At 44.9% G+C, this 12006-nt stretch overlaps 1 protein-coding gene across 1 annotated transcript; it reads left to right on the forward strand.

Moving 5' to 3' along the window:
• The first annotated feature begins 213 nt into the window (after positions 1-213).
• On the forward strand, positions 214-7601 carry LOC119362401 (B3 domain-containing protein Os07g0679700-like). The gene is made up of 12 exons (XM_037627612.1): positions 214-523; positions 1301-1382; positions 1468-1569; positions 1635-2374; positions 2550-2646; positions 3132-3306; positions 4690-4766; positions 4850-5263; positions 5396-5445; positions 5576-5689; positions 6261-6328; positions 6504-7601. The coding sequence occupies exons 1-12, from the start codon at positions 387-389 to the stop codon at positions 7298-7300; spliced, it is 2853 nt and encodes a 950-aa protein (XP_037483509.1). The 5' UTR covers positions 214-386; the 3' UTR covers positions 7301-7601.
• Positions 7602-12006: the final 4405 nt, after the last annotated feature.

Raw genomic sequence — 12006 nt, forward strand, 5'->3', positions numbered from 1 at the left:
TTTTCGTAGTAGTGTAGTAGTAGGAGTACTGCTTGCAGGCAGCTCCGGCATCCCCCATCTCGTCGTTGTCCTTCCCTCCCTCCCTTGGCTTGCCCGCATCCGCACCGCACCGCACCGCATGCGCCAGTCGCCACCGATCGCCCGCCCGTTCGTGCGTGCGTCGGTTGCTCTCTCCACATCCAGCGGAAAACTACGCCTCCCCCACCGCGCGCAGCCCCCCTCCCTCCCTCTCTCCCTCCGTATCTCGGGCGGGGGCGGGTGGGTGATGCGGTGGGCCGAGGTGGACTCAGCTTTCCCTTTTCGGCGGGGGCAAGCAGCAGCAGCAGCCTGATCGGAGAGGGAGGGCGGCGGACTCTTCCGCGCGCGACGGAGCGGAGCGGGCGGCCATGGCGGGGATGGGCGCCGCGGCGGCGGCGAGGTGCATGAACGCGGCGTGCGGCGCGCCGGCCCCGGGGGCGGGGGACTGGAGGAAGGGCTGGCCGCTGCGATCCGGCGGCTTCGCCGTGCTCTGCGACAAGTGCGGGTACGCCTCCCTCCCTCCCTCCCTTCCACCGCGCCTGCTCTCTCTGCGCGTGCGTGCTCTGCTCTGTTCCGAACGGGATGGCTGGCTCGCTGGCTAGCTCGTCGGCTGGACGAATCGATTCGTCTCGATGCTCTGCCTTTGCCCCCCGCGCCTTTTCCTCTCGGGCAGACGATGTTTTGTTCCTTGTTGCGGTTGGGCAATCTGTGGATTTCCTTTTTGTCTTGCGCGTGTGTAGCAGCAGTTTTTCAGAAAAGCGGAGTTGACTTCGCTGTAGCCTGCGTGGATACCTACCAGCGACATAGAACAGATAGTTAGTACTACCTGATTGCGTAGAGCTCATGTTGAATTCAGATTTTGTGTAATCGTTCAGTTACTCAGGGCCGACCCAAAAATTGCTTGCAGCAGCTTAATTGTGGAAATCGATCCTCTATGCTTATGAGTTGTGACCGAATTGGTAAGAGTCACCTCTGTGTCTTGTATGGTTGACTCAGAGTTGGTGCTTGCTTGAGGAAACATTGCCTGCTGCTTGGTGAAAGTCACCTCTGTGGCCTGTATGGTTGACTCAGACTTGCTGCTTGCTTGACAGTAACTATTAGGTGTTGTGACAATGGAAGTTCTCTTGCGGTTCGTTTTCGATGATGACGGGAGAAACATGTTTAATCTAGTAGTATTTGAAGATTGTTTTTCCTGCAACATAGGAAATTACTGTTACTACCAATTTACAGTTCAATTTTCTGGACCTGTCGATATTTACCATATCATTTCTTCTGCGCTCAGGTTGGCATTCGAGCAGTTTGTCTTCTGCGATATATTCCACCAAAAGGAGTCCGGTTGGAGGGACTGTTCGTTTTGTGGGAAGGTGAGTGAGACTGTGACACATGTTGTGAGTTATATGCAACCAAACTGTTTCACAACGATAATTCCAAGGGGCTCCGCCGTTTCAGCGTCTCCATTGCGGTTGTGTTGCTTCGAAGAATTCCTTTGATCTACTTGATAGCGGAGGAGTTCAATGCGCGAATTGCATGAAAAATCCAGGAGCTCACCCTGTAAGTTTCTTTGTTGTGTCATCTTCCATTTCTTTTCTTTCCAAAGCTGATTGTTCTTTCTGCAGGTTTCATGTCAAGTGGCTCCAAAGCTTTTTTTACCTCCTCAAAATAACCAGAGACTCTTTGGTAAAAGCGATGAGTTGTTGCCAGGTAGACCGTTGGAGTCACCGTCCCTTATGATCGATTCCAGAAATGATGATATTGCTATTATAGCTAAGAGCAATCATCCATTCATGGTAAAAAACTTGGAAATCGGGCAAAGCAGTAACAATTTGAGGCAAAAGGAAATTGAAAATGGCGCAAGGCAGATTAAGTGGGAGCAACCAACACTCAGTATTGGGGACATGGGAAGGATGCCTTTCTTAATTAGGCCTCAGAGTGCATTAGAGTCTCCCCGATCCCAGTGTACACGAAGAGATGATAATAGAGACCCGACAGCCGATAGCACAACAAGTGAATCAATTTCAGAGGCAGGCCTCAGTATGAGCTTAGGCATTGCTAATAATGGAAACAAGATGGAGGCTACTTCAACTATGGAAAGACCCATGGTGTCACCAACAACACCGTTTTCTGAAGGAAGAGAACTTGCTACCACATTATCTCCATTTCAGCATGCGCAGAGGGCTCGGCATTTTCTCACCAGACCATCAAGGGTTGCCGAAGGTGCTGCCTTCGATCCAATGAGAGATGGTTTTCCACATCTTCGTGTTGCCAGACCACCTGCTGAAGGAAGGGGTCGCAATCAATTACTTCCACGGTATTGGCCAAGAATAACAGATCAAGAGCTGCAGCAAATTTCTGGAGAGTATCCTTTAATATTGTTTTTTCAACTCCTTGGCAACACTGATGCTTAAATTATCTACGTGCAAATTACATGGTGCATAGTTGATCTAGTAGGAGAGGCAGCGTCTTAAATATGCTGTGTATTTGTTTTTGTTGTGGATATTGTGTTGTGTTCCTTGACTGGATTTTGCTGCAAGTTCGAATTCAACCATCGTTCCACTGTTTGAGAAGGTTCTAAGTGCTAGTGATGCAGGCCGCATAGGACGACTTGTTCTTCCAAAAGCCTGTGCCGAGGTGATATGTCTCTTCTGTATAGCAACCCTTCTGCTTTCTCTTCATAATTCAGTATGCTGTTGCCACACGTTTCTATTTCACTTTGCCATATAATCTGTATGAATAAAAATCTTTATGCAAGGAGCACCATGAGCTCCCGGATGTTAGAGTTTGGGGAAGCACAGTTGCCTATGTTCAAGAGATTGATTGGAAATGAAAATAAGCAATGCAGAAAACCTGTTGTAACACAGACAACAAGTCAATCTAATTAGCATTTAGTCCATTGCTATTTTGCCTATTTGCATTCTCATGGCGTATTTAGAATGGGAACATCATTATATTGGTGATACTTCTGTCTAAATGCTCAAGTGAAACATGTTTCATGGTTAGAAAGCGCCATTCACATAGCTGCTGTGATGTCGGTCAGCAAACTGCTTGATAATATCCCCATAACATATATAAGTTTTCTCCCCTATAATCCTGAGTTGCTGAGGTACTCTATGTAGGCCTATTTTCCACCAATCTCTCAGCCAGAAGGTCGTCCCTTGACAATTCAAGATGCAAAAGGCAAAGAATGGCATTTTCAGTTCAGATTCTGGCCAAATAACAACAGCAGAATGTATGTCTTGGAGGGTGTTACACCATGCATACAGTCCTTACAATTACAAGCTGGTGATACAGGTGATTTGCAACTTATTTCTTATATATGATTTTTTGAGGAATCTTATTATCATATTATATACTCCCTCCGTCCCAAAATAACTGTCATGGCTTTAGTTCAAATTTGTTCAAATTTGAACTAAAGCCATGACAGTTATCTTGCGACGGAGGGAGTATGATAATAAGCATCGCTTGCTCTATTGCATCACGCACATGTTCATGGTTTAAGCTTGATTTTACGTAGGGCTTCATTCATTCAGAGGAGTTCCATAGGAATTTTGCAAGATTCTATTCCTTGGGAATTTTTTAGCTTGTTTGATTTGTAGAACTGAGAACTATGGAACCATAGCAAATTTTCCTATGGAATAATTCACATGCAATTCCAATGGAAATTTCCCTTTAGGTCCTTTTGTGTCTACGACAATAGCGAACACCCAATCCTTAAAAATATTTCCTCTTTTTTCCTGTGGTGCAACCAGCAATTTTTGTTATATATCCCAGGGTTCTCAATTCCTGTAGGACTCAACGTATCATGACACCAATACCTAATTTTTCCATACTCCCTCCGTCCGGAAATACTTGTCGGAGAAATGGATGTATCTAGATGCATTTTAGCTCTACATGCATCCATTTTTATCCATTTCTCCGACAAGTATTTTCGGACGGAGGGAGTATTCCTGTATTTTTATAATTCTGTGAATAAAAATGGTCCTATGTGAATCTTATTCTATCGAACATTTGTGTTTACTTTGGCATTTTTACTGGGAAAGCAACCGAAGCATAAAATTTTACTTCAGTAAAGAGATAAATTATGAATCTCCTTAAGCAGTTTCAACTTTCTAAGCTAGACGCATTGCCAGTTATCATGGAATGGACAAGTGCAAGTGACATATATAACATGTGTTCATTGTATTTTTGTTGTATCCATATCACTGTATTTCTGTCTCAAATTTTCATGTCCAGCAACAGCTCTTACATGATTCAGTAACCTTTGTCATCTTTACATGGTTTCCATGCTATATAAAGTGAATATGCTGCATAGAATTATTGGCTTATACCATGCTCTTTGTGCTGCCTCCATTTTTATTTACTCTGCATATTAGCTTTGTCTAAAGTCGAACTTTATAAGCTTTCAACAAGTTTGTAGGAAAATATATTAACATATACACCACCTAATCAATACCATTAGATTCATCATTGAATAATTTTTCACATCATATAGCTTTGTTATTGTAAATGTTCATATATTTTTCTAAAAGTTTGACTTCAGTCAAAGCTAATATGTGGAGTAAATAAAAACGGAGGGAGTATTGTGATTTTACTAGGAAGATTTTTATATGTACTGGTGTATGTGATTTTACTGGGAAGATTTTTATATGTACTGGTGTTTTTCATTGTCTACAGTGACCTTCAGTCGGATAGAACCTGGAGGGAAACTTGTTATGGGCTTCCGAAAGGCCACAAACACTGTCAGTTTGCCAGTAAGTTTGAATTTCAAAGCAATTCTGTTCCCTATTCTGTGCCTCCAGCTTTACTTCAATGTATTTATGTTACTTCTACACAGGACTCACAGATTTCAGCCATTGCAACTGGTTCCCTTCTCGGTGATTCATTCTTTTCTAACACAAATGAGAATCTATCCATAGTAAGTGGTTACTCAGGATTTCTTCAGTCAATGAAGGGAGCTGCAGATCTCCAGCCAAGCTCTCTATTTGATCATCATGCCAACTCAGCTGATGGGGAGGTTAGTTGGCTTAAGGCAGATAGATTTGGTGGCAGGCCAGATGAGGGGTCTTTTCAGTTTTTACACAAAAAAAGCCGCAATATTGGTTCCAAAAGCAGGAGGCTTTTAATGGATAACGAGGAAGCCCTGGAACTGAAGCTTTCCTGGGAAGAGGCTCAGGAGTTGTTGCGTCCTGCTCCATCTGCAAAACCAACAGTTGTGATGATTGAGGACTATGAATTTGAAGAATATGATGTAAGCTGGCTTCATTCTTCACGTTCCAGCACTTCAAGGCACCCTTCATTGGAAGCCTAGCAAGACAACTCTTTGTTCTCAGCAATGGACTTCGATAACTGAACCTATTCTAACTTTACCACGTACATGCAGGAACCTCCTGTCTTTGCAAAGAGATCAATTTTCACCAGTCGTTCTACAGGGTAAGAAACTCAACGAACAACAAAATACCATGGTAGTCTAGTTTCCAACATGTTAGGAAATCATATGGAAGTTTATGTTTTTAGCTTCAATAGTACCAAGTTGTGCAAATACCTGATTGTGTATATTTAGGGAACAAGACCAATGGATTCAGTGTGATGATTGCTCAAAATGGCGTCGTCTGCCTCTTAATGTCATTATTGCCTCCAAGTGGAGATGTGCTGACAACACATGGGATCCAAAAAGGTAATACTAGTTCACATTTGTGATGGAGCCATATCCGAGCAAAAATTTCTTTTAATTAAACAACCTCTGTTTTCTCCTCTGACTGACCACCTGAGAATGATTTGCTGGTTTAACTATTTGAAAAGATTTTTTTTTGGAATCAGTCTATTTGAAAATATATGGACCTTCTTACTCTGTGCTAAAAAAAACCTTTTTACTTTATTGCATAGTATATCTTGATTAGGTCTATGAAAAACATAGTAGCATCGCGTATCTAATACTGTCTACTCATGAGCTATCTAATAGTCTAAAACTCTAAATACAATCAGAATATTTTGTGATGTTATTCAGAATATTGTTTGCTATTACTTCTTCAGCCTTGAAACAATTCTCTATTGTTATCCCTGTGTTCATCACGATTTTCCTCAATGTGAAATAATTCTATTATAATTACATTGCTTTTGCAGACATACCAGTGCAATAATGTTGTATCCTCTCTTTGTTAGTGTTTCATATTATTTTCATCGTATTTCATAGTGCTTTCACATTCTGCTTAGCTGCTTGTGCTTAAATCAGTTGCTACAATATGCAGCTGTTCCTGCTCTGCACCTGAAGAATTAGCCCACAAGGAATTACAAAGTATTCTCCAGCAGTACGAAGGTATGCATTATTTGCTAGCCCTGATAACAAGAGTACAAGATATCCATGATAAAGAAAGGACATTTGGGCAGCTTCACCTTGCGACAAGTAAAAATGAAAATAAAAATGGAAAGAGGAAATGTTTACACAAGACATCACCATTGAACAGAACCTAAAAGGCTAACCATCACTGCAGAGATCAGGAGGCGGAAGAGCAACTATTTCTTGAAGCAGAGCATCCCCGAAATGGATGCGTCGAGCCTTGACGCGTTGGCCACTGCCGCAGTCTTTGGGGAGGTCGGGAACCAAGGCGCTGCTTCTGTTGCAACGACCACCAAGCACCCCCGGCACCGGCCCGGCTGCACTTGCATAGTGTGCATCCAGCCGCCCAGCGGCAAGGGGCCGAAGCACAACCCGGCGTGCACTTGCAACGTGTGCATGACTGTCAGGCGCCGTTTCAAGACGCTCATGATGAGGAAGAAGCAACGGCAGTCCGAGCGAGAGGAGGCCGAGGCGAGCAAGAGGATCTCTTGGGTGGGCAGGGACGAGCCCGAGGGAAGCAACCTGTCGCGGTCCCCCCAGACGGTGGACACCATGCGAGACGGCGACGTGATCATGTTCGACAAGGCCGACGCGAGCAAGGGCCACATAGACCTCAACTTCCACCCCGCTAGCCGCGAGGAGGAGCAGCAGCATGGCGGCCAGCCCCGGGTGAGCATGGTCAGCCTCCTCGAGGTTGCGAACCGCCCCTTGGAGAGCTACATGAAGCAGAACGGCCTGGTGAGCCTGGCGGCGGAGCAGGGGAGCAGCTCCGGCACGGCCACAGTCCCATCTCAACCCGCTCCGATGGAGAGCGAAGAGCGGCCCTCCGACGAGGGGCGTGCCGTGCCGGTGGAGCAGGAGCGGGAGCCCACCGATAACATGGCCGTCGATGAGGCAGCCGGTGAGAACCAGGGCCATGCTGCCAGTGCCAGTGACATCGCTGCTGCCTGACCTGAGCTTGTTGACCGCGCGCCTGTGTTAGTGGGTGGGTGTTTGTAACTTGTTTGTGTGTGTGTATGATCGGCTTACCCCTTTTTTCCCCAAGGAACAGCTGGTGCGTTTTGATGTGAAGATCAAAATGATAGGGTTTCCTCGTGTTGGTGTAACATACGTGTACAGGGCTGTGCAACCTCGTTTGTACTAAAGTTGTAAGCTCGGTTGGTATGAAAGGCAGCTTGGTGGCTGGCTGGTTGGTGTTGTACCCCACGCCTAAGAGCAACTCCAACGGGCTGATCCAGACACCGATTTTATTCGCTTTTTGTCTGTTTGGGTCGCCCGTTCGTATCTGCTTTTTTGATTGGGTCGGCCGATGCGCCCAACCTGGGCAGACACATTTTTGACATCTCCGCGTGTCATTCAGTCAAACACCCGGTGTGCGAGCTCCTGTGGGCGCTCGCCGCGTCCGCCCCGCCGCTCTCCCTGTGCCGCCGCCCGCCCTGCTCGCCGCCCGCCGCTCTCCCCATGCCGCAGCTCACCGCGCCCGCCCCGCAGCTCTCCTCCGGCCGCCGCTCGCAGCGCCGGTGCCGCAGCGAGCTCGCACCCCGCCCCCCGCAGCAGCTCGTCGGTCTGCAGCAGCTCTCGCCCCAGCCGCGCCCCGCACGCCCCTCGCACTGCGCGCCTACAACAGCTCGCGCCCCGCCCATCCCCTGTAGCAGCTCGCCGGGGCTGCAGCAGCTCACGACCCCAGATCAGGGACCTACAAGAAGTATGGAGGTTATTTTCCCTAGTCCCCAATATTCTATATATGTGTAATTGTGATGTTTCCTAATTCCAACTGAACATCCGCAGGGCAGCGACTTCATTAATGGGCATCATAGAGACGCTTGTGGTGAGTATTTTAAATCCTCAATCCTTTCTGGTCCTGAACTCAGAGTGATGAAGCCTCACCTTAGAAAGTCGGCACAAATTGATAGTGCTCCTGGTGTGAATTGGAAGCCCAAATTTGATGGCAAGTTTCAACCTGATCTGATTCTAAATATTACTAGTACTTATGTCAATGCATGGAATAAAAATGACACATCCAATAATTCAATTAAATATCATCGTCGGTAGCCTGTTGGCTTACATGGTTGAGCTGCATGGCTTTTTCCAATGGGACTAAATACACTGTGAGTTAACCCTGATGACATTTTTCAGGTCCAGCAGAGATGGATATTCCCACTTTTTTTGCCTCGAAGTACATTTCAACCAAACAATATATTGGAAAATGAACCAGAAGAATATTCAGGAGCAAAGGTTAGCTTAGTTTTTTATCTCTATGTTTGAAAATTATCTAGAAACATGAGGGCAGGGGGAACTGAAAGACACTCGTCTGCTAACTAACTTCGCTTTCTGAGTGATTAGCCTTCAAGCATTGATCCTCATGTCTTGTGCCTGAAAAACCTAATGCTTAGTTTATTTGTGCCATGACAACGGATTGTTGGACCATATGGCTGATATTTATGATGATGAAATGAGATGCTCTTGAAGCATAAGCACTGAAGTCAATAGTTGGTTGTCTGAGTTTGAGCAGGCCAGTGCCTTCTAAACTGCAGTCTGCAGTTGAAACCTTGTCAAGCTAAATCACTTGAAACAATGACGATTCATCGGCGGGGAGGCCGGGAGGAGGATCCGTTGGCGGGGAGGAGCTCGGTGGACCCATGACTCCATGCCCTCTGCTCGGCCTTTGTCTTCTATCGTAGTTGTACTAGCCCATCATTATAATGATAAAGCTAATTTTTTGAGGAAATGCTTTCCCCACTCTAATAATAAAAAGTGTTTTGTACACTCTACAACGCCTATGAAGCTGACTTAAAACTAGATGCCTCAAGAATGCACATGCCGGACACGCGCACATTACTCATTACCCACCTGAAAAAAGGTGTGATATCAATTACCCAACTTCATTGGAGTTTTCAAGCAATCAGTCTAATTCATCATAAGAAATGTTGCAAAGAAAAGTCTGCAAACATGGGATGAAATAATCTTCAGGTAATGGACATATAACAACATATATGTACATACATACCATGTACATGATATATCCCATTTAGTCTCATTGTCCTATCAAGCACTTATCTCCTCGAACAAAGAAAATATCATGTGCTGGGGTTTGTATTTGGGTTGGGGGCTTCATTTCGATATGCAAACATGATTTTCGGGAGGAAGAATACATAGTGAGGCATTTTTTAGGGATACACAACAAGGCAGCTGGTTGGTGACGGAGGGATTACTCGTAGAGTGAAAGTGCAACTAATTCCTGGGTGGTTTTGGTAATTCATAACAACATATAGCTCATTGAACTAATATCCATTTAAGTTGATTATTTCAGAAAGTTCAATGATTGGCAATGACATGGACCAGAGATGTGGACCCCTCAAAATGCTAAGGACAAAGATTGGCAAAAGCTCAAGACTATTCATTTCTATTTTAGTGATCCAAGATCACATTGAGTCCATAGGAAAAGCCAATACTATTAAAAGGGGATGAGGTGTTGCTTAATGGTCTACTTGCTCAAAATGCTTAGTGATATGCTCCAAAGCCCTCAACCACTTTCTCAAATCCAAATATGTCCTAAACCTATAGTCAAACTCGGCCCCACCGATTTGATTCATCCGGTGCCATCGAGTTCTTTTGAAATAACCATAGCTAGAAACCCTAATTAGTTCGGTCTCACCGAGATGGGATTGCAAACTCCCTGTTTCCCTTCACAACGTTTCGGTCCTACCAAGATGAGCGATTGGTCCCACCGAGTTCACAATGCAAACTCTCTGTTTCTCTTTTGTAACGTTTCGGTATCACCGAAAGGAGCGATAGGTCCCACCGAGTTTGCCTGACTAACTCTCTGTTTGCTCATTGCTGAAATCAGTCCCACCGAGTTCAACACACCATCTATTACCTTTTGGAGAGTGGTATATCCTAGATCGGTTAGGTGTCACTTGGGAGCCTCCATCAAGATTGTGGAGTTGAACCAAGGAGTTTGTAAGGGCAAGGAGATCGCCTACTTCGTGAAGATCTACCCAAGTGAGGCATGTCCTTCGTGGGTGATGGCCATGGTGGGATAGACAAGGTTGCTTCTTCGTGGACCCTTCATGGGTGGAGCCTCCGTGGACTCGCGCAGCTGTTACCCTTCGTGGGTTGAAGTCTCCATCAACGTGGATGTACAATAGCACCACCTATCGGAACCACGCCAAAAACCTCCATGTCTACATTGAGTTTGCCTTCTCCAAACCCTTCCCTTTACCTCCATATGCAATATTTTACATTCTGCTGCCACACTCTTAGAATTGCATGTGTAGGTTGATTGCTTGACTTGTGTTATAAGTTGCTAAAATCTGCCAAGACTTAAAATTGGGAAAAGGCTAGATTTCTATTTGGTCAAGTAGTCTAATCACCCCCTCTAGACCTACTTTCGATCCTACAAGTGGTATTAGAGCTCTGGTCTCCATTTGCCTTGATTTCCATAGCTTTGGTGATCATAGCCTTGGTTTCACAACCTAGGAGAGTATGGCGTCTAGTGAGGGAAATTACCACCTTAGAGGTCCTTACTTTGATGGCACTAATTTTGCTAGTTGGAAGCATAAGATGAAAATGCATATTCTTGGACATAACCCCGCTGTTTCGGCTATTGTATGTATTAGTTTGCAAGGTGAATTCTTTAAAGATGGAAGAGAACCGAATCGTGAAGCTACTGGAAGAATTGAAGATGTTGCAATACAACGCTCAAGCTTGCGATATCCTCTTCAATGGATTGTGCCCCAAAGAATTCAACAAAATCAGCCGCCTTGAGAATGCAAAGGAAATTTGGGATACTTTGGTTGATATGCACGAATGTACCGAGTCCGTCAAGGAATCCAAATTGGATGCACTTCAAGGTCAACTTGACAAGTTCAAAATGAAGGATGGTGAAGGTGTCGCTGAAATGTACTCTAGGCTTGATCTCATCACAAATGAGATTGCCGCTTAGGAAGTGAAGAGATGTGATAACCCACAAGTATATGGGATCGCAACAGTTTTCGAGGGTAGAGTATTCAACCCAAATTTATAGATTCGACACAAGGGGAGCCAAAGAATATTTGCAAGTATTAGCAGCTGAGTTGTCAATTCAACCACACCTGGAGATTAATTATCTGCAGCAAAGTGATCAGTAGCAAAGTAGTATGATAGTTTTGATAATAGTAGTAGCAACAATAGTGACGGTAACAGTCATAGCAATAGTTTTGTAGCAATAATGATAACAGTAGCAGCAGTAGTAACTTAGCAAGAACAATAATAGGTAAATTCGTAGGCATTCGATCGGTGATTCGTTGGATGATATTCATCATGAGACAATCATAACCTAGGGCGATACAACACTAGCTCCAGTTCATAAATATAATGTAGGCATGTATTCCGTATATAGTCATACATGCTTATGGAAAGAACTTGTATGACATCTTTTGTCCTACCCTCTCATGGCAGCGGGGTCCTATTGGAAACTAAGGGATATTAAGGCCTCCTTTTAGTAGAGTACGGGAACAAAGCATTAGCACATGGTGAATACATGAACTCCTCAAACTACGGTCATCATCGGGAGTGATCCCGACTATTGTCACTCCGGGGTTGCCGGATCATAACACGTAGTATGTGACTATAACTTGCAAGATCGGATCTAGAACATGGATATAATGGTGATAACA

Source organism: Triticum dicoccoides, chromosome 2B, assembly GCF_002162155.2.
Source record: "Triticum dicoccoides isolate Atlit2015 ecotype Zavitan chromosome 2B, WEW_v2.0, whole genome shotgun sequence".
NCBI classification, from domain to species: domain Eukaryota; kingdom Viridiplantae; phylum Streptophyta; class Magnoliopsida; order Poales; family Poaceae; genus Triticum; species Triticum dicoccoides.

What these genes read in the sequence shown, in the direction of transcription:
- LOC119362401 (XM_037627612.1), top strand. Translation starts at nt 387, where the DNA reads ATGGCGGGGATGGGCGCCGCGGCGGCGGCGAGGTGCATGAACGCGGCG. An exon ending in ACTGTTCGTTTTGTGGGAAG is followed by an intron (nt 1,383 to 1,467) that starts GTGAGTGAGACT and finishes CCGCCGTTTCAG; the next exon opens with CGTCTCCATTGCGGTTGTGT. An exon ending in TTCCAAAAGCCTGTGCCGAG is followed by an intron (nt 2,647 to 3,131) that starts GTGATATGTCTC and finishes TACTCTATGTAG; the next exon opens with GCCTATTTTCCACCAATCTC.